Consider the following 23,132-nt stretch of genomic DNA (forward strand, 5'->3'; position numbering starts at 1 on the left):
TGGGAAGCAGAGATGGGAGGATCACTTAAGATCAGGAGTTCAAGACCACCCTGGATAACAAAGTAAAAAACCATCTCTACAAATGAATGAATGAATGAATGAATGTGCATGCCTGCGGTCCCAGCTACATGGGAGGCTGAGGCAGGAGGCTGCAGTGAGCCGTGCTTGCTCTGCTGCACTCTAGCCTGTCCAACCTGGGTGACAGAGCAAGACCTTGTTTAAAAAAAAAAAAAAATGGCAGGGCTGGGGGCAATTTTAAAGCTTGGACTTTGACAAAACAATTTACTGACTATAAGTACTTTTCCTGTTCTGTAAGCACGAGAGAAGACTGGAACTAGGCAGCTAATTTAGAGTAGCTAACACGAAGATCCTTAACCCACAGATACCCCTAGGAATGTCGTGTTCAGCAGGACAACTCCCAACATACAAGAGAAAGGCAGAGACAGTGAATGACAGTCTCTCACCACGGAGGGTAAGAAGTGATCCTACAGGCAGCAAAATCAATCACCAAACTTATTTTTCCTGCAACTCTTATTTGTTAAGTATTTACTTACAGATTAATTCCTTATATCCTAATAGCTACAATCCTTTGTGAGAATCTGCAATTAGGATTCACCTAATGTCACCTAAAACGTCATTTCTATTGCTCAAAAACTATGGAAATCTGACACAGGTTTTGTGCCTGTGTTTGTATCACAGTGCCACGAAAAAAGCTCTGCTTCTTAAAACAGGGATATGCGATGTTCTCAACTTGAACAAGCATTAGCATCAGCGATGCTAGCCACACCTGCATCATATAGAAACATTCAAGTATATCACAGAGTGCTGGGTAACCCTTCAAAATAGGTCCAGTTGACACCTACTGACTAATCACTCCATGTAGCCAAAGACCAGGACTTTCTGACCTCTCAGCAGGAACAATGTTGACCACATCATTCTAATTAATTAAAAACACATCCTTGCTTTAATGGCTTTAGTGACCGCATTCTTTTGGTTTTCCTCCGCTCTCTGCAGTGGCCTCTTCTCAGTTACCAACAGCTCCTTCCTCTGCCCCACTCCTGCCCTGAGCTCCAGTGATATTCAAAGGGGCCACCTTCTATTACTCCTTCCCTCTATATGCACTTCCCAGACCATCTGTTCACTCACACTGCCATGGTTGCAAGCACCACCTGACATGTCTTTGATTTCCAAATCTCTACAGTGCCAGCCCTTCCCCCTCTTCCACCCTCCAGTTACCTCCAGGTAGACATATCACAGGCTTATGAGACGCAACATGTCACATGTCCTCCAAATAGGATCCTCTTCTAGTATTTACTAGTCGGTGTGTGACTATCCACTCAGCTGACCAGGCTAAAACTGTGGCAATTCTTTCTTATTGTTCTTTCTCCTTTCTTTTTTTTTTAAACATCAAATCAAATAAGCTAGTCCCCTAGAGTCTACCTGAGAAATACATCTATATGTCTCTGTCCCTACGGCTACCTCCATCACTGGCCACAATTTTTACAAAAGCTGCCTCACAGTTCCTGACATCACTCTGGTCTAGCCGTTCAGTTCATTCTACACACTGTGGTTAGAGGAATCTTTTAATTTTCTAAACACTGTAAACTTTATCAAGCTATTCTCTTGAATGGCTACCCACTATCATTGGGAGCAGAGTCAAGCCATATCAAGAGTCATTTATGAGAGGCCACCTGCCTCTCCAATGCCTCCAGGTTCCTCATCCCACCCTCGCAAACTGAGAGGATTTCCACCATCTAAATGGTGTTTTTCAAATTTTGTTTTGGAACTCACTAAAGACCTGAAATTGATTTAGTGGCACTTACTTACCATTGAAAAAAAAATGAATTGCAGAATATTAGTATCAACAGCAGCAGCTAATACCCACAAAGTACTTACTTTGTACCAGGAGGAGTTCTAAAATGCTTTGTATCTATTAATTCCCATTAGCTTCAAAACAACCCTGTGAGGCAGGTACCATTATTATCCACACTTCACAACTGAAAAAAGTAAAACACAAAGAGGTTAATTAACTGGCCCCACATACAAGGTTGGTGAGCATACAGCTGGGATTTGAACTCAGGACATCTAAATTTAGAGTTTAGGTTCTTAGCCACTACCCTATGCTGCTGCTCAATAAATATATCACACTCCATCACACTGAGAAGGGCAGGTATCACTTGTTTTGTGAAATGTTTATTTTAGCTATTTGTGCCCATACCTGTACACGAGGTTGCAAGGTAGGATGTATTTCTTCTTACAGATGATATCACAAAAGGTTAAATCCCACTGATGCAAAACACTCCTTTTTCCCCTTTGAGTTCAGAGAAAGAAGTCAAAACCTCTTTCAGACCTCAGTTTTAATGTCATTTTTCAGAAGAAGGCAGATGGCTTCTAGTCTGTGCTAGGCCCATTTGTGGCAAGTTCCCATAATTTTCCCATCTCCCTCTCATGAGGTCCTGGAGCAGGACCTACTTACTCAGTGACTGTCATGTCTCCTGTATCCACCACTAAATCCCCAACACCTCTAACAGTGCCAAGGATGTAGTAGGCACTCCAGTAAATACTTGTTGAATGTATGAAACAAATGGTTTTACCACATCTGCTCCACAACCAAGTTTAAAAAAAAAAAAATCCCCCTGCCCATCGTTAGAAACCATCTTTGCCAGGTGAGCAATAAAACGTTCAGAATTTATTTTACTGCCCAGGTGAATTTTTCTTTTGTGTGTGTGTGTGTGTAAGGCAGGTAAAATTTTATGTGAAAGTGTTCTACCTCAGTGATTATCAATGCTTTGCCACTGTGCTCAAAGTAACATCAGGCAACTGGCTGTTGCTACGGCCTAGAAAGAATATCAAAGGAAAATTTCCATCCTGTTAGAGTACGTACTTGCAGTTGATCTAAACTTTACGTTCTCAAAATTGTTCCAGAATCAAGATATCCTGAGATAAATTAAACAGATGTCATCACTTTCTCAATTAAGGAAATGATTTTATTCTTGACACTGAGATTAAGACCTTCATTCCAAAAACAAAAAAGGAAAATCTTCTTACTACTATAAAAGGAGATAAAATTTTTAAAAAGGAAAGAAATCTGAAATTCTAGGCATTGAAAAGTTCAACTTGGGATGTTTTCCTAATAGCTAAAATCAGCTATGAAAGCAGGAATTCGATAAAACGTCTTTTTTTTTTCTCTCCACAATCTTCAGTTAGCGGAAATTTACAAAGGTCAGGTTTGAGGATCCCAGACAGATGTGAGACAGGTGATGCTGAGCTTGAATAGCCTCCCAAGGAGCAAAGCCCTGAGAGGTAAGCCTGTGTACCCGCCAAGGATCAGGCAATTGTGATCTGGGCGGCACTGACAGGGCATGGGTTGAGGTGGAGAGGAACACAAGGAAACAGGAATGAGCAGAGGATGCAAAAACTGCTAACACAGTCTGCGGAAAAGAAGAATGACCTCATAATTGTTTTGATGGAGAAAAATAAGAGGCAGCAATGGTGGAGCGAGATAGAGGTACAAGGTGGCATGCAGTAAGGAAAGGGGAAAATGAGGGTGGGAACAGGAAGAGGCAGAGAATGCGCAGGACAGAGCCACCTGGAGGGAAGACAGCCGGAGGAAAGAGGGCATTGTTTTAAAATCATCCTCGTTTGTGTTCTGGAGCAGGAACAGCTGCCATTGCATCTACACAGACAGGTTTGAGAGTCTGTGAAGAGGGAGAGGAATGAGACAGCTGGTAAGTTTTTCACTAGCAGTAAAAATCTTTAAGAATTATTTTGGTGCCAGGCATTGTGTTCCATGCCTGTAACCCCAGCACTTTGGGAGGCCGAGGTGGGAGAATCACTCAAAGCCAGGAGTTTGAGACCAGCCAGGGCAATAAAGTGAGTCCCCATCCCTACAAAATTTAAAAAAAAAAAATTATTTTGGGAAGAGAAGAGACCATAGACAGAGAAAGCTATAGAAATCAAGTAGGAATAAAACGTGAAAGTCAGGTTCAAAAAATACTAACTTCTGCATTTCCAAGCTAGTAACACGTGAGTGCCTTTTTCCATAGCACTCACAATAGCAATGCCATGTCGCATAGCAATCGTGGCTCCCACATAGGTTTTAGGGGTGGCAAAACCTACCCGGAAGGGTAAGAAGGCTCAGGTGGTGCAGGAGAGTGTTAGGAACATGGCCTTTGAGGTTGACCACTGTTCAAATTCGGTGTGACTCTACCACCAATTACCTTGTGACCTTGGTAAGTTCTTCTCCAAACCTTTATGTTTTAGTTTCTTCATTCATAAAACAGGGCTAACATTAGTACCTTACAGGGTTATTATGAGGTGTAAAGGGGTTATTGAAAACAATGTTCTCTGCAGTGTCCACCAGTATCAACATGCAATGAATGAATGCTGACTGCTAGCCACAGTACTGGCTACATGAGAAATAGCTTACTGTTTGCCTTAAAAAGTCAGAATGACCAATATACCACCTAACAAAATCAGAAATGGAATAAAAACTGATAATAGATCATCCTCTAAATTAGCCAGGAGAGTGGAAATTGAGAAACCTTAATATAGCAAGTTAGAAAAATTTTGTAGTTGGTTTCCATCATTTTAAAGTATCTGTTCAGTTCATTTCAAAGTATCTGTTCCTTTGTATGAGCAGAGACTGTAAAGTTCTTCCTTTATTTCCTTTTTTTAAAAAAAGACTAACATTGTTAGATAATATTGTCATTATAGAAGAAATGGAAGGCACAATATAAATATTATAAATGTCATGGGAGAAGAAACTAAGAAGGTGAGGTTGTCATCAGTCTGTCAAGGCATACCTCAGATTCCAGGCCTCCAGGTGTGGAGTGGGCCCTGGTGCCTCTGGAGAAATGTGTGGATACCTAACAGCGGTAGTGAAAGGGAAAGCCCAAGAGAGCCTCCAGTGGGCGAGGCAGAGGTTGTCTGTAAGCGGCCCATGGCTGGGGCCTTCAGAAGGGAGGCCTTCCACCTGCTCATTTGCTTTGCAGCAGCTGCCCACAAAGCTTGTAAAGAGTAAAACCAGTGTTGACTTCTGTAGAAACAGAATCTTACACAACTCCTAGACTCTGATGTTTTCAGGCATAGGCAGACATGAAAGGGCAATTTTAACACAAACTCTTTGCTTAGATCTATCACCACTCAACTATACAATCCTCAGCCTGAAAACAGGGAATTGCCCAATATGGAATACTTAATCTGGTAATCATAATTATCTTTTTTGACAGTCGTATGTAGAGAATACTTAAATCATGGCTGCGCACGGTGGTGCACGCCTGCAATCCTAGTAGTCTGGGAGGCCAGGCAGGAGGATCACTTGAGGCCAGGAGTTTGAAAATACCCTGGGCAATAAAGTGAGACCCCGCCTTTACAAAAAGTAAAAAATAATAATAAAAAAAAATAGCTGGGCATGGTGACATGCACCTATAGTCCCAGCTACTCAGGAGACAGAGGCAGGAGAATCACCCAGGAGTTCAAGGTTGCAAGGATCATGTTACTGCACTCCATCCAGCCTGGGTGATAGAGCACCCAGGCTGTCTCTAAAAAAATTTTTTTTATTAAAAAAATTCAAAATTAAGCTGGGCACGGTAGCTCACGCCTGTAATCCCAGCACTTTGAGAGGCCCAGGTGGGCGCATCATTTGAGGTCCAGAGTTGGAGACCAGCCTGGCATACATAGTGAAACCCCATCTCTACGAAATTAGGTGGGTGTGGTGGCTCATGCCTGTAATCGCAGCTACTTGGGAGGCTGAGGGAGAACTGATTGAACCCAGGAGGCAGAGGTTGCAGTGGGCTGAGATCGCGCCAGTGCACTCCAGTCTGGGCGACAGAGCAAGAATGTCTCAAAAAAAAAAAAATCAAAATTAATCTTTTTTTAATTTACAAAAATCATCTATGGCTACTTTTAGCAGAATCAAAGAACTCAATAATAAATCGGGCCAGGCGTGGCAGCTCATGCCTGTAATCCTAGCACTTTGGGAGGCCAAGGCAGGCGGATCACAAGGTCAGAAGTTTGAGACCAGCCTGACCAACATGGTGAAACCCCGTCTCTACTAAAATTACAAAATTAGCCAGGTGTGGTGGTGCATGCCTGTAATCCCCGCTACTCGGGAGGCTGAGGCAGGAGAATCCCTTGAACCTGGGAGGCAGAGGTTGCGGTGAGCTGAAACTGTGCTGCTGCACTCCAGCCTGGGCAACAAGAGCGAAACTCCATCTCAAAATAATAATAATAATAATAATAAACCAAATACCATGATGTAGATCCAAGGAGCATGAAAGGCTGCTCTTTGGGGACTGTGTGTGCAGTCACAGGTATGTACATATACAAAGGCAGAGACGGCAGTGACACTGCCTTCCAAAGATGGGAACGCCAGCACTGTCCTGGTATGAAGACTTGTCATAAATTGCAAAATTACCCCCAACAGACGTTTCCAGCATACACTATTCACCACTGATTCCAAAAGTTTTTTTTTTTTTTTGGTTTTTTTTTTTTTTTTGAGACGGAGTCTTGCTCTGTCCCTCACGCTGGAGTGCAGTGGCGCCATCTCGGCTCACTGCAAGCTCTGCCTCCCAGGTTCACGCCATTCTCCTGCCTCAGCCTCCCAAGTAGCTGGGACTACAGGCACCTGCCACCACACCTAGCTAATTTTTTTTGTATTTTTAGTAAAGACGGGGTTTCACCATGTTACCCAGGATGGTCTCCATCTCCTGAACTCGTGATCTGCCTGCCTCGGCCTCCCAAAGTGCTGGGATTACAGGCGTGAGCCACCGCGCCCAGCTCAAAAGTTTTATTTATTCATTCACTCAACACTGTTTTAGTCTGGATTTAATCACAAGCAGACCCTGGGACAAGGATTCAGGACAGTGGTTTAAGGGAAGAAACACTTGGGAGAGAAGTGGAGATGCCACAGTGGGGAAGAAAGGCTGTTACAAAGGAGTGTTACTGAGCCTGTGACACGGTGGGTACGGGGAACACAACCCCACAGGCAAACTCTGGGAGCAGGGTAGGGGCTGCTGCCTCTCGACCTGAAATGCACACAGGAATCCCCAGGGTTGTTAAGCTGCACATTCTAATGTCAGCAGATGTGGGCAGGGCCTGGGATTCCACATTTCCAACAAGCTCCTGGTCTGAGGGTGAAGACTGCAGACCTTATGACTTAGTGCTATAAACCCAAGGGCCATGGGGACTGGGGTACATTTACATTGGCGTTGAAGGCTGCTCCAAGGTGTTATTCCTGGACACATCCAGCAGGCCCAGATGGAAACACAGAGCCGCCTTCCAAGGCTTCAGAGAGGCCTCAGACACAGAGGCAGAGAATGGCCACTGAAGGGGTTTGGCAATGGGCATCTGTTACACTTACTGGGCACTGATGATGGACGCATCATGCAGTCTGCCAGGGATACAGCAGGGGAAAAATGGGTTTTCTCTGTCAATGTCAATGTATATTTACATCAAATGAGTGGGATCTATCATATCTCAGGTAGGAGTGCAAACGCGAAAAATGATGCCAAAAAGTGGGTTAGAAAAGTGTCAGGGTGGGAAGGAGCAGAGTTTGCAATTTTGGCTAGACTCTCTAAAAAGCTGACTCTTGAATAAAGATGTTAAAGGTGCAAAAGTGAACCTAGGAATACCTGAGAAAAGCCTATTCCAGGTAGAGGAAGGATCAAGGGAAAAGGCTCTAGTGGACCCGGTAGGTTCAGAGAAGAGTAAACTTACTGAAGGAAAGAGCGGTAGGGACAAGGTCAGAGAGGCTGGGATGGGGGACCAAGTTCTGTAGGGCCCTAAGGATTTGGCTTTTGCTCTGAGCGGTGCCGAGGGCTACTGGGGGGTTGAACAGAGGAGGGAAAAGTGACTTCTGGATGTGGTGGTAAGAATAAACTGCAGGAAGCAGGGGTTGAGGCAGGGAGCACAGTGAGAGGGCTACTGCCTAAGCCAGGAAGAGAGTACACGGAGCTTAGACCACTGGGGCACAGTAGCAGCGGCGGGGGGTGCTGAAAAGTAGGATTGCAGATGTGTACCAAAAACAGAGCTAATGGACTTTTGCTTTTATACATTCATAAACTGCTTGTGGGGCATAAGGGAAAATCAGGTGTCAAGGATCACTCCAAAGCTTTGGATCTAACCAACTGAGAAGACAGAACTGCCATTATCTGAGAAAGGGAAGGCTCGTGGGAGCAGTTTGCAGGGAGGGGGAATCCAGCAGTGAGTTGGGAGCGTGTGAAGTTTCAAGTGTCTGGTTGATCTCCAAGTGAATGTGTCAAGAAGACGGTTGAAACTACAAATGAAGAGTTCCAAGAAAATATCCAGGCAGGAGAGGTGAATTTGAGAGTCATCTGCCTATAGGCTGTATTTGGATCACAAAGGCTGTTTCCTGAGAATATCAAAATTCTGTGTTATCAAAAAGAGAGAGAGAGAAAAAAAAAAGGACTTTGGACTGAGCCCTGGGGCACAAGAAGACCTGGAGGACAGAGTATGGCACAGAATTAGCAAAGGAGACAAGACAGGGTAGGCTGGGGAGGTGGAGGGAAAGCTGGCAAAGGTGATCTCAAAGGAGAGCCATGATTAACATGCTGGGTACTGCCAGTGGACCACAATGAGGGATGAAAATGGACCCTGACTTCCCTAGGAAGAGGGAACTGGTGACCTGGACGAGAACAGGATTTGTTGAGCAGAAGGGGTGAAGGAGTCATTGAAGCAAGTTCAAGAGAGAATGGGAAAAAAGAGACAGCAAATATATCAAAGGGTCTGCTGTGGTGGGCACAAGACGACATGAGATCATAGTTGGAGAGTAAGTAGGGCTAAGAGAGAATTTTCTCTAAGATGGAGGAGGTGATAGCATGGTGCAAAACAATGTGAATGATCCTGTAGAGAGAAGAGCAATGCCAGGGGCAGTGGCTCATGCCTCATCTCAGCATGCTGGGAGGCAGAGGCCAGAGGACTGCTTGAGGCCAGAAGTTTGAGACCAGCCTGGTCAACAAAGTGAGATCCCACCTCTACATAAAATTTAAAAAGTAGTAGGCACAGTGGTGCACGACTGTAGTCCCAGCTACTGGGAAGGCTGAGGTGGGAGCATCACTTGAGCCCAGTAGTTCAAGGTTCAGTGAGGCATGATTGCACCACTGTACTCCTGCTGAGCAAGACCCTGTCTCAAAAAAAAAAGAAAAAAAAAAAAGGCAGTCACAGATGGATCAGATGGATTTAGAAGAGAGAAGAAATAATCAAAAATTGTTGGGGCAATGTCCTGCAAGAGGGAAGAGAGGACCAGAATGGTTTTTTGGGAGCTTGGCCTTGGCTTCCAGCATGGGATGGAGGTGGGGGCAGAGGTTCAACCATCTCCCCCACCCCCCTAAGAAAAAAAGAGTAGTCATGGATGATGCAGAAAGAATTAAGAATTGCCTGCAAGAGGCAAGAGAGGACCAGAATGGTTTGGCTCTTGGCTTAAAGCATGAGATGCAAGTGGGGAAAAGGGTCAACCATCCAAAAAAAAAAAAAAAAAAATTGCAAGCAGAAAGGTTAATAGGAGACCTGGTTATTTCACTATGATCCAAAATTTAATCTGATTTTAGTCTTTTACTTCTAAATTGGCTACTATTAAACATAGGTCAGAAGAAAACCATTCAACACTCAATTAGGAAAGAGGTCCCCCGGTGAATTCTTTAAAAGATTGTCAGGATAAAACAATTACCTTTATATACTAATTTGTGGCTTGATACAAGTACATTTAGGAATAACATGTACTTGATCTATTATATTTAATGTAAACAATATGGAACGTTAATGGTAACAAGTAAAAGCATTCACAAGGAATATTTCCAACATATGTTGTGGTGAAGATCATTAGCTGAGCTTGTCTTCTAAGTGCATTTTTCAATGGTGCGATAGTATTTATTTACCCTGTGTTATTAGAAAGTGAATAGTCAGTAGCCTTCAATTTTCATATCAATTGCAGAAAAAAGATTCCATTTTCCACACAGCCTGGAATTGAAATTGACTTAGCATCTCAGAACTGTCAAGAATTTCTTTTGCGAAAAGGTTTGCTTTACAGAGACTATAAAGCAGGTGTCATCCTTGACACCTGCATTCTATATTCACGCCACAGGTCTATGGAAAAGAAACGTTAAAGAATGTCAGGAAAGGTCTGAGAGAGGCCCGGCCGTCATGCTTTGTACCTCCTCAGCTTCCTCTGCATTCAGCCTGGGCGCTGTGGATGTCAGAGGTTCTCTATTTAAAACTGCTAACCAGGAAAAGAAGAATACTTGAAGAATATGATATCAGCTACCTTAGAACTTGTCTTTGCTAGCAGGTCAGTTGGACATTTATTTTCCTGTGTTAAAAATGGGAACCTGTTTCAATTCAAATTAATAGAAGCATACATTAAGTCCTTAGGATTTACAAATTCAGAACTCATTCCAAGGAAACCTCCCAGGGTGTATAATCACAAAACAGAGCTGTTCTTTGTCCAGGTGACAAACAAGAAAGCAAATAAAATTATGTAAAATCTCACTGTGTTTCATTTGGAGAAGCATTGTTTTCTATGTGCTTATTTTAACTGCATTTCTTAAATCATCAGCAGATTGCACAGGATGCCACTTGATGTACCAATGTGAAACTGGTTAAATTAATCCCCATGGCAGTTAGGCCCAAGTCATAAAAAACTAGCATGACAAATGAACACTCTTCTGTGTGTCTCCTTACTAGAACTGAGGGCTTTCACTTGGGCAGGGGTGAGGGTAGAACTGCAAACTGCTTTCAAGTCAGAACAGAGGTCAAACCTTCTCACAGGCACTCAACCCCATCCACAATACCCTTTATCAGATGGTTTTCAAGACTTCGGTTATTTATTTTTATTTTTATTCTTTTTAATAGAGACAGGTCCTTACTGTGTGGCCCAGGCTTGTCTCGAACTCCTGTGCCTGGAATTACAGGTGTGAGCCAATGCACCCAACCCATGTTTATTTTCAGTAAGAATGCAATACTAACATTTTCAGGAAAAAGAGTTAACTAAACGTACAGTCTCTGTCTCAAATCCTGGGAAGCCATGAATAATGAAACTGTGAATTAAGGCTTCTTACGAGAGAAGGCTTCAAACGACAGTAAGGACCATTGGAGATCCACCTGCACTAGCATTGGATCTGTGATTCGAACACTTGGCGGGGCAGACTCTTTCCAGAAACATTTATGAAAGAGTGTGTGCTCTCTCGACACGTGGTCTCAGCAAACCTTGGGATTACTATGTGCCAAAGTAGCTCTGCTTTTTTCACACGGGAAGAACCTGCTGGTTCAGCCATCTAAGCACAGAAATTTATTTTCCTACACCACCACACCCTCCAAACCACCCATTTTTGGTCTAAACTCTGTAATCCACAAAGGGACTGAAACTTTTGCCAAAAAGGCCCTTTCAAACTGGTCCATCTGGTCATGAATCTATCTGTTGTATCTTATCCCTGATGGGTGACTGTACCAGCCCACACACCTCTTTGCCTCTGCCCTGCATCACCTGTGACATCTGCCTGTGTCCCAAAGTCACTGGTGGTTACACAACACAACCAAATGGGTGGTGGCCCTTTATAGAATCTTGAAAACCCTGATTCTAATATCCAATGGGTGTGTGCTGATGATTTCTGAATACGCCAGCAGTGAGAGGACTATGGTTTTCCACTATGAAAAGGGGCCAATAAAGAAAGAAAAGAGAAAAAAAACACGTCTCTGCCTTTTCAAGCGTAATTTAAACCCCAAGCTTGAAATCAAGATCCAAAAGTTCCAAATGGATTAATAAGGAAATTACTAAACCATCAAACTGCTGATGTCGTAAACAAAATTCGTCAACAGCCACTAAGAATTCATTAAAAGTAAATTTATTGTTTGTTTAAAAAAAACAACAACTGTGCAATATGTGCTGTTCAAGACATGTTTTGAATCGCTTTGTTGTTCATCTCTTCTCGGGCTTCAGTTTGGCAAGGCTAAATGAGAGACACGGTACAGACACACAGTTAGTACAGGTGAGGAAAGCAACAAGAATCTGTGTTTGTTCTTTTCTCAAACGCCTAAGATGTATAATCCAAACTACGACATTCAGTTTTTAAAACCTGATCATGTTCATTGTGTTCTGAAAATGATCATATTCTAAAAAGGAAAAGAGAGCAATATATCTGATTTCAACCAAACAAGGTTACAAACTAAATTATCTATTTCCTCTTCAAAACTGAATAAAACAATGCTTCGGGGACCCAGGTAATCATTTTAAATGTAATTGGAGGATTCAATTTTAATGGTAATATTGCAACATTACTTTTGCTTTAGCTTTCTGCAGTGATAGGTTCTCAGCTATCACATATGGACAACAGCTAGAAATAAATCTGAGACATGTACAATAAGGTCACGTCTAAGAACCTTCAGTTTTAGAGTACATACAATTCTGATATTCAAATGATAACAGTTCCAATTTTGCAGCAAAGCAATATCAAATTACACTTACTCTAGAGCTCACAAAAAGAGAGCACATGATTTTAACTTCTTAATATCTGAGAATACAATATTTTATTATCTTGCTGGTTATTTCAATTTGGAGATTAAAAACTAAGGCAAAACCATGTTGCTTAAGAGGGCTGCTTTCCTTTAAAAACGAACACATTTAAAACATTAAAAAACATATCTCCCTCCTCCTAAAGTACATACTCAATTTCCTCTTTCATGACAATTTCATACAATTGAAGAATTCTCAGAAATATCTTCCAGTATTAAATTTGAATAGCCGAGTGTCTGAGAATCAAACATACACAGACTCAAACTTTGTGCTCCCCGCTCTGCTCTGCAATCTGCACACAGAATGATTACATTTACAAGTCATGTTTACCTGTTTTGTAAGCACACTCAGGTTTCTTAGATACAAAGCCATTTTAATTAAGGTGATAGAAGCTCCTTGTGTGCAAAAGATGTAATATGTATGACGAGAAATTAATACAAACAGGAAAAACTTTGCATTTGTTATTTGATTCCTTATAGATTTAAATTTCTGATTTAAGACTTGCATTAAGGCGGCTTTTGTAGTTCATATACTCCATAATTTATAAACAGAAGAGTGATTCATATGACTCACATTCTTTCCTAGAGCTGTTTATCAATAATTAAATCATCTTTGTGACTACCATTCAATGTGTGAAACGGAAAACCATGCTATCTGTATATGCCAATGACTAAAAATATCTACTCAAGGTACCATCATTTCCTCTGGTACAGTTTTTAAAACAAGGCCTATCTATTTGACTCTCATCATATTTAACCAAATATCATAGACAACCTGCTGGGGTAGGAATAGTATATGAGTGGGGGTTGCAGGGAGGCAACAGGATGATGGGGGTAGGACAGGATGGTAGAGGGAGAAGAGCCTGTGAGCCTGTTTTTAAAGGAAAACATATTATTTCCTCAAGCAGACTAAAGAGAACAAGCTCATGTGCTGCTATATTTACCTACAAAGCTAGACTCCCAGTACCGAATGTCCCTTAGCCTTTTGTTTTCTGAGCTACAAGATAGAAAGAAAAGCATCACACACACAGACACACCCCTACTTTATACTTCAGGCCTGCATGGTCCTCCATACTTGAACCCTCTTGCAAACCGTACTAAGAAATATATATGCACATGCATGTTCTGATTAAGCTGTTTAAAAGCAGCACTGCTAAGGAAACCACGTCCTAGTTTTCTTAAAAGAACAAAGAGAAATCAAGAGACCAATTTTTAAATCTTACTGTAGTCCTCTATGTTGTTAGGAGAAAAAAAAAAAAAGAAACAAACGTAAAAGAATCAACCTGAGGGTATATTCATCTCAAACAATCAGATCCAGTAGGTACAGAAGGAAGGTAGTTTAAAAGAATGTTTTGAAAAATCTAACAATGCTTTAAGAGTCTTCTCAAAGACTAATGACTATCCTCATTGTGTGAAGGAAGGATCAAGAGCCAACATTCAATAACAAAAAAGCTTATTTCGTGTTTAATATATTATTCCGAACTTGTATTCAAGGGGCAATATGTGGCAACCCATTGGGAAAGGGCTGGTGCAGCGGCTTGCAATCTGATAGAACCCAGCCATGCCCAGGGGCACTAGACAAGATGCTACTACTCTGGTCACAGGTATTTAGATTCACCGTGGGGTGCTATGTTGCTCTGCTGGGAGAAGAACTCTGTTTTGTGGAATTCCATAGACTTCTTTGCCACCATGGCAAATTTTCAGCTACCAGCATGATGTCACTAAACACGGGGCTGGGAAAAGCTGCACAGTCGTCATTATATAGTATTAGCCCCATATCCATGCCATAAATGTAAGTAATTTCAAAAGCAGAGATCATAGTAAAATATAGCAAAAATAATTAGGAAGTAATGCATTTTGAGTATTACCTTTGCTTTTTAGATAATGTATTTAATTTTTAATAATGGCTGTGTTTGACAACGAGCTTGCAAAGTTTCTAAAAATTGATCAATTGGCTCTCACCAGCCAAGGTGGGCTGATTCCAATAAACCACTGATTCCACATACCTAAAAAACTATGAATGTCTGTTATTTTCTTAACAGTCATTCTTAAACACTGGGAGAATATCAGCCTAATTTTTAGGGGGGAAAGAAAACCTTCGGCCCCTGCACCTGCATATAGAATTTTATTTCCAAGAATATGCAGGGTCAACTTCTTTACCATAAAGCTGGCTTTCATTATAGGTTATGGGTAAAGGCTGTAGATACTGATCTACAAAAAGCATCATGTAATGCTTGATAGGACTCCTAGAAGAAAGAGAGTTGTGTGGTGGTGTTCTTCAATGTCCCTTAGAAACAATACACATTTCTCCCACACTCTGCTCTTCTGGCCCCAGATAGAAAGCTCTACCATAGGCCTTTCTTCTGGAGTTGCAGGTTACAGAAAAGGATCACTTTTAATTAATGGAATTCTAAGATACTAGAACTATATTTTTTATTCCAAGACCAGAACAGAGGACTTAAACAGATAAATGTTGGCCAACAAATGAAAACTAACAAGCCGTTAGAGCTTTCAGTAAGACATCAGGAAAGCCCCTGGAAGTGAGAGTGTGCTACAAGTCTCAGGGGAAGGTTTCTCCCATCTTTAACCCTGTAATTTGAAGAAGACAGTAGTACAGATTCTTTCCATGTTAACTGATGGGCAGCAGCCTTATTTCTGTGCACTGTGGAGGTGCCAGTTTATGAGCTGTCAGTCTTCACATACGGAACAAAAAGGCCCTTGGCTAACACAGAAACTGAAATAAAGTGGCAGTTAGAGCAATTTCTTCCTGTATGATTCTTGAACACAGAGTATAATGAAGAAACATGATCTGACTGAAAATGCATTGGGGGGGGCCCTATATAAACTAGAAAAACTCTAATGAAAAACTATGAAAATCCCACAGTTCTGAAGCACTGAGAGACAGAAATCTAATCATATTGAAAGAAAATACTGCTCATAGGCCAGGCTTTGTGTTAATGTAAGTCTAGAGTTAACTCTCCTTCTTCTATGCACTTAATCAGACATCTACAGAACACATCTGTTGAGCTGCATGTGTAGCCTTCAGACTGGGCCATGGTTCCTCGACTTTCCAGGTCTGACTTATCTATAACTCCCTGAGTTATGGAGGTCAATTTCAGGATTGTAAATCAACTAATTCTATGAAAATGAAAACTATTGTTCACATTTTGCAATTTTTAAAAAAAGTTTTTTAAAAAGAGGGGATCCATAATGCAGGATAACTACTTTTTGAAAAGTCAAATGGCTGTGCTGTATGTTTTCAATTTTAAACCATCACCTTGATATGTTTAGGGGTTTAATTTATGGAACAATCAAGCAATCTTTATATTTAACATTAAATGCCTGAATATTATAAATCATCTTAGATGAACGTTTATGGGAGAGTTTCAGTGCAACTTCTGAACAACTTGTCACTTTTATTGTATGGCAATGATTTGTAAAAAATGATATGCTAAGTAATCCTAGAGTATAATTTAGGGGCACAAAAACAACTGTCAAGAAACAGCCAGAGACCACATTTAATGAAATCTTTACAGACCGAAGTAATAAGTATTAAATTAATCAACACAGCTTAAATGAAGCTCTATTTGTAACTTTTTTTATTAGACTTGTTATTAATGAACCTTTAAATGCTACCACTAACTTGAGCTCTAGGTTTAAATTTAAATAATGAACCATTGTTCACACACAAAAAAGAACAAACACTGCTTTAATAGCCCTTTGTCTCAACGGGGCTTTCACTCTTACGCATAACTAAGATACAGACATGTCCCTCCTACCTCTCAACAATTATTTACATGGTTGGCAAGATATAATCATTTAGGCTGCTAAAACAGTCTGAAAATGCCTAACATGAAATCCATAACAAAGTAAAAATGAGGTAGGAAAAGATTATACAAGAATTTTGGTTGATTTCAAAGATAATGTTTTCAAATCTGTGCTTTCAGTGCTTTTATTTATTTATTTTTTTTTTTAGAGAGAGAATGGAATGATCTGTTGCCCAGGCTGGATTTGGAATCCTGGGCTCCAGCATTCCTCCCAGCTCAGCCTCCCAAGTAGCTGGGATTACAGGTGTGCACTACTGTGTCCAGTTTTTAGTACTTTTTGCTAAGCTCACACTCCTGTATGCTTAAGGAGATTCTGGTTTGGGATGGTAAAGACTTACCTGAACATGTCTCCCAAGCCCTTCAGCATTCCCTTCTTGGCTTTCATTTTATCCTTCTCCTTATCTCTATCTTTCTTCTTTTCTTTTCCAGTTTTATCCTTTTTTCTATCAGTCTTATCACCTTTCTCTTGGTTTCCATTCATTTGTCTCTCCAGAGAGTGGGAAGGCTGATCACTGGCTGTGGATACAGACTCTCTCCCTGATCTTGAACTTTCTTCTGTGTCTTCTTCCACTTGGAAGGAAAGAAAAAAAAATAGGGACACAGTGAACCAAGGCAACAAAAATAATAAAGCTAAAATACATTCAAGGACTTTACTTTCCCACACTTTTACTGCAGTATGGCCCTGCCAGCAACATGGATTGCAATGCTGTTTAACTTTGAGTAGAATTAAAATGGAATACGTGATGTGGATGCCTCCTATGTGAAGATCGTGTGCCAAGTCAGTAGTAGCAAAGCAGCAGCTTCCTGGTGGGATGCAGATGCACCCACAGAAACACCCTCTAAGAATCAGACTGTACACTACTGGGGGGTCCAGCAAGACCTTGTTATACAGCACAGACCTCTAAGGGTCCCGTGTACTATATTTGCAAGATGAAAAGAAAGAAAACAAGCAGCCCTTCCCAAAGTGCTTCCTTTCTTCTTGGGTAAGAATAATGCAGATACACTCTGGCCCCTCATTAATTTGCTGGACTACACCATTCAATGTCAGCACAAGGACTTCTTTCCTTAGGCTCCCAACATATCCTGCTCACACAGAAGAGCAGATTATTTTGGCTTATATCTACAACAGATCTGCACAGCCTCTGTAACTTTTCTTTGCATAAGGCCAACATCAGAAGTAAATGCTACTATATATTCTAATCCTAAACAATCTTGCATGCCTATCTGTGTCATGGCAGCTGAACAGACACAGAGGGAGCCATGAAAATGAGTAAATCAATAAGCCCACTTCTCTGGACTTTGCAGATAAAAGATCTACTTAGTGATAACAACATTCCATTCCTTGAACCAACACTTCGTAAGCACATGGTCCAAGGGCACTTCAATACCCCAAACTTTCTGCAGCTGAAAGAACGACAAGTAACTGAAGTAGGTCTTCCCCTACCAGAAGAGCTTAAACATTTCTCTATTAAGTAAGAAGCAGAGAGGCACATATGAACATCCACTCTCAGAAATCTTTCTTTCGAGACTGGTCACCTAAGGTTCTCCTCCAAATATAATGAGAATTATAGGGGCCATAAGGTTAATTACTCCATGAATTCTTAAGTCATTTTTCTTTTTCCAGCATCAAAAAAGAAAGTATAGATCATTATTTCTGAGTTTCTTATAACAAAGAGCCAAACAGAATGGTTCGGCCTCTTCCCAAACTTTTGCAAAGAACTGACCTCCAAATCAAGTTAATATATCCTCAGTAAAATTCAGTCCTTCCTCTCCACCAGCAAGGAGCACTTTCAATAGCAATACACAATTATCATGGGTATAATAAGGCCAGCTAAAAGGGTCCCAATATCTTAGATTTCTGCTATTAAACCCTCACAAATCTGAAAAGAGACTATCAAATGATGGTACAGCTATGCCCAAGTAACACAGTTGTGTTTTTTTGTTAAAAAGCCAGCTATTTGTCATAATGCAAAAAACAAAGCTCAGAATTTTTATTTTTTATTTTTTTTATTTTTTTGAGGCGGAGTCTCGCTCTGTCGCCCAGGCTGGAGTGCAATGGTGTGATCTCGACTCACTGCAACCTCTGCCTCCTGGGTTCAAGCCATTCTCCTGCCTCAGCCTACCGAGTAGCTGGGATTACAGGCGCCCACCACCACGCCCAGCTAATTTTTTGTATTTTTCGTAGTTTTGTATTTTTAGTAGTAGAGTTTCACTATGTTGGTCAGGCTGGTCTCGAACTCCAGACCTCATGATCTGCCTGCCTCGGCCTCCCAAAGTGCTGGGATTATAGGAGTGAGCCACTGCACCCAGACTTTTTTTTTTTTTTTTTTTCTTGAGATGGAGTTTCACTCTGTCACCAGGCTGGAGTGCAGTGGTATGATCTTGGCTCACTGCAATCTCTACTTTCCAAGTTCATGTGATTCTCCTGCCTCAGCCTCCCAAGTAGCTGGGACTACAGGCGCATGCCACCACACCCAGCTAATTTTTGTATTTTTAGTAGAGATGGGAATTCACCATGTTGGCCAGGATGGTCTTGATCTCTTGACCTTATGATCCACCAGCCTTGGCCTCCCAAAGTGCTGGGATTACAGGGGTGAGTCACCGTGCCCAGCCCAAGCATATAAATGACTTCAGAAAGGTTAACCTTCCTCTGTACTGTGAGTTATCTCATTGTAAGCCATTGTCTTCCTCCAAAGGACATGGTGGCTTTTAAGAAAATTTGCTCCTTTTCCTCTCTATTAAGATATAAATAGTAATTGTGCAGGTTTATTAGAAGAAGCCAGTTACAACTAGAAGGACATAGTGAAAATCCATAATCTTACAAATAATACTGAGTTCAGGCTATAATTTTTTGTGATGTACACAGTGCAGGGAAAGAATATCCTGGCAGTTGACCCAAGGGCTTGCTAATTATGTGTAGCCTTTTCAAATGAGAGCTCCCCCAAAGAATGTAAATATAGCTCAAGCAGGGTTGTAGTGTGTTGCTTAATGTCCTTGAACATGGCTGTGTTCTGCTTGTGAGCCAGTACTTCAGCTCTTTGAGATATGGGTGTGGCCACAAATGTGAGATAATTGACCAAATAATTACAGAACAAGTCCCAAAAGTTCTCTGGAGCTATAAAAACCTAGGTCTATTGGTATACTCAAACTAGATAAACGGATGCTAGTGAATTTTGTATAATTCCTGCATGGAAACCTCCTTTCACCTATACTTCCAAAGCCCTTTCTTTGTACAATCTTTTATTATTGCACTTCTCATATGATATCACATACATGTCTCCCTCCTATTCTCTAAGCTCCTCAAATGAAGACCGTGGGGCAAACAGCAGCTGCTCATAAATGGCTGCGTAAATGAAAGACTTTTGGTAAAAACTGACTTGTGACTTTCTCCTGACCAAACTTTATCTAATTGCCAGGTATCACCAGTCCTCTGGCTTTACAAAAATGCTTACTGTTCTCTCATCAAGCCTGACAAGACTAGCCACAATCTGACTACGGTAACACTAGGTAGGAATGCTCGTGATATTTGGTTTAGCTCTAATTAGTTTCTGGTATATTTTCATGCTATTATTGTTAGTGCTATATGCATCATTTAATAGATTTTACAACCCTCTACAATGTCTGAAACTATAAACAGAAAAATGAGCTCAATAAATGTAAATGATTTAGTCTTCCACAGCAACCATTATCATAAATCATGAATGGAACTATCAGTAGCGATTCTGTTAGTTTTCTGCCTAATAGTTTTGGCAGAAGTTCAAGGGGCATATGTCGGCTCTTGGCTTGGGAACAGAATAATGGCAGTGCCTTCACAACTCACTATATGCTGAAGTCACGTTTGTTGCCAATTCTTTTCATATTCAAAATAATTTTCTGGTGTATGTAACACAACTTATTTTCTAAAGTATGTGAAATAAAGTAGTATGAAATCAATTATTAGCTTCAGGTTTTGTAGCCTCATTTTATAAAATTAAAAGTCCTACCTCTGTTTCCTGCCCCAAGCCAGAGGACTGTTTAAAATGATACTTGCACATCAGAGGATTCTTTATGCTTGTTCTGAACATTCTAAATTAGATAATACATTATCACAGAAACTCTTCTGGGGGTGTACTGATTTAACTAATCCCTTCAAATGCCAACTAATTAAAAATATTTAGCAATATGTAGCTTCATATGTACAAACATAAGATGTTCTTTTAAAGTACTGAATTATATATACTTCAAATTCTGAAATTATTTGATAGAGAAAAATCTTTATCCTGCTTCTATGCAGAAATATTGTAGTTTCAAAAGCTCAAATAAATTGGTTACACATGCTTAATTTTTGAAAAAAATATACATATTCAAAGTCACTGATACACTAGTCAGATTTTAGGTTTTAAAATAAATCTGTACATTTAATACTAGCTTTATAATTAGGTACATAAAATATCTTTATTTCCTTAAACTAAGAAAACATGCATATAAACAATTTTTCAAGTAAGAAAAGTACTAGTAATATATCAGCAATAAATGGCTTGATCTATTGTGTTCATACAGCAAATTACAAGGTAAGAACTAATCATAAATCTACATTTAGATAATGTACTATTTTAAGTGCTATATACATTTCTTGATTTTTTTCTTTAATTTTGCTCATTTTGACAGACTATTTGCTTTCCTTTTGCAGATAGCCTACACAAAGAGAGATGATTATCTCCTGCCAAACAAATAGAAATTTCCATTTTTGACAACATTTCTGCCTGTTTAAACCTGCTCTACGCACTGAACTATCAGCTATGTTTCCATGTGATTACCTATAAAGATGCGTACTTTCAAGTTTCTTTTTTTAAAGAAGCTGTAGCATGAAGCTGCTTATTTCTCTTTAATGTGGCACAGTCATTCTGCAATTAAGACATACCTAATTACCATGTTTTCAACAGATGCAAATGTAGCTCAATTAAAATTCTAGTCCATGTTACAAATTAAGTCACTCAACTCTGAAAGGTATCATGTTAGGACTGGATCACCAACAAGTTTGGGAAAGATCGGGCATTTACGTGTTAATGATGATGGAGAAAATGACTTTGGGTTTTCATTGAAGCACAAAGTTCTGCAGCTTCTGCCATAAATAATCTATTTCTATCTAAACTTTACAAACATTTTACAGTCAAGGTTGACTCAAAGCCTCAAGGTCATTAGAGTCTATTTTTTCCCCCCATTGAGAAGTGATGCTACTGTTGATACTATAATGATTTCTGTTGGCTGCTTATCCAAAATCCATTTCTCCTTTTATTCTTCCTAATAGAACTCTGTGTCCAGGAATGCAACCTAGCTCCAAGGGGTAAATTCATTATTAAGTTTATGGATGCCATACCCCCTGCAGATTTGCCAGTCCAAGGTTATCAGACCAAGAATGGCCCGTTGAACTCAATGGACATATTCCATGCTTAGGGAGAGGGCTCATTCCCTTCTGTTGGACAGGAATAAGACATTAAAAGGCCTCTGAGCCCTAAAATTACCCTATGGATAGCTGAATTATGGAATTATTTTGTGGGTAGCTGACTCATGGATAGCAGAGCAGAAGGGGCAGAAAAATGTTGGGTCTTTGGAGAAATCTCTCTGAAGAACTCTAGAACTCAAGTTATGTAGGAAAATGTATTTCCTTATTGTTTGAGTTGGTCTGAGTTGCACTTTCTATTACATACAGCTGAAAGCATCCTAAAAGGTACACTGCATAAAGCAAGTGTTAGAGCAGCTGTGGAATATCTATTGTGTTATTTGTCTTAAGTGTATAATTTAGCAGTAAATATCATTTTAGGTAGCTTTGGCAATTTTACTAGATTTAAATAATTTGTTTAGATTTGCTACTAGATTAAAATGAATTGTTCAATAGGTATAAATAGAGATATACAAAACGAAAATAACATAGTATTACTTTTTATTTAAAACTCAACAATACTCTCCTCTGAGGGAGAAGCCCCAAGAAGCATCATTAAATACTCACTGAGCAATTAAATGAAGGACTGAATAAGCAGCCAACAATATGAAGAACTGCCCTTTGTTGCACCCATTTAACTATGAACTACCTTAGAATTAGGAATACTTAATAACAGGAACACAGATTCTTGAGCAATTTACAGTTTATATTGAAAGATAAAGGATGAAATGTAAAATTTCTACACAGGATGACTCAGTCTTCACAAGCTATATTCTTAAAACAAAACTTTTAAGTTAAAATGAGACATTCAAAATAGAAAATTTCACTGGATTTAGTAAATCCACTGACCACTACCAATTTCTGTTAGTGTTAGGTAAAAAGGTAATACAACTAAATGAGGACTGGACTTTCAGTCACTGCAAACTCCTGCACAGGAATCAACAACGCTGGGGACATAAATATTGTTTTTATTTCTTATTTTGGCGGAACACTTTGACTTTGGAAGAGAAAGAAAGATGTAGGAAATGAACAGCTAGTGATACACAGATGGTGTCGAATAACAGGATCTGCTGTTCTGGACTCTGACTTTTAACATTAGAATGATGAGCTCTTGGCAACAGAAAAACTTAGCTTTTTCTGAAAACCGAAAAAATAAAACCACACACACACAAAGCTGGCATGAAACAGGAAGACTTTAGAGCTTTTAGACCAATACATGCGGTGAGAATAATAACTGATATGATGAAGACTGTGAGGAGGTAAAAAGCTATGAAGGAATCAGGTGACATTTATTAGTGGTATTGCAAAGTGGTTTCAGCAACTGGGAGAAAGTTCAAATAGATGACTCCTCAGACACTCTA

At 40.2% G+C, this 23,132-nt stretch overlaps 1 protein-coding gene across 37 annotated transcripts in view; it reads right to left on the reverse strand.

Annotated features, from left to right (window-relative positions):
• PARD3 (par-3 family cell polarity regulator) overlaps positions 1–23,132 on the reverse strand; it is a 710,416-nt gene that overhangs the window by 193,431 nt on the left and 493,853 nt on the right. For 33 of the 37 annotated variants that reach the window (XM_054503380.2, XM_054503381.2, XM_054503379.2 and 30 more), the window contains one exon: positions 16,691–16,922. In XM_054503380.2, coding sequence (XP_054359355.1) covers positions 16,691–16,922 — 232 coding nt within the window. Of the gene's footprint in view, positions 1–11,846; positions 11,964–16,690; positions 16,923–23,132 lie in introns of those variants that run through there. The other 4 variants (XM_054503383.2, XM_063669776.1, XM_063669775.1 and 1 more) reach the window with 1 other exon arrangement.

This window comes from Pongo pygmaeus, chromosome 8, assembly GCF_028885625.2.
Source record: "Pongo pygmaeus isolate AG05252 chromosome 8, NHGRI_mPonPyg2-v2.0_pri, whole genome shotgun sequence".
Taxonomy (NCBI): domain Eukaryota; kingdom Metazoa; phylum Chordata; class Mammalia; order Primates; family Hominidae; genus Pongo; species Pongo pygmaeus.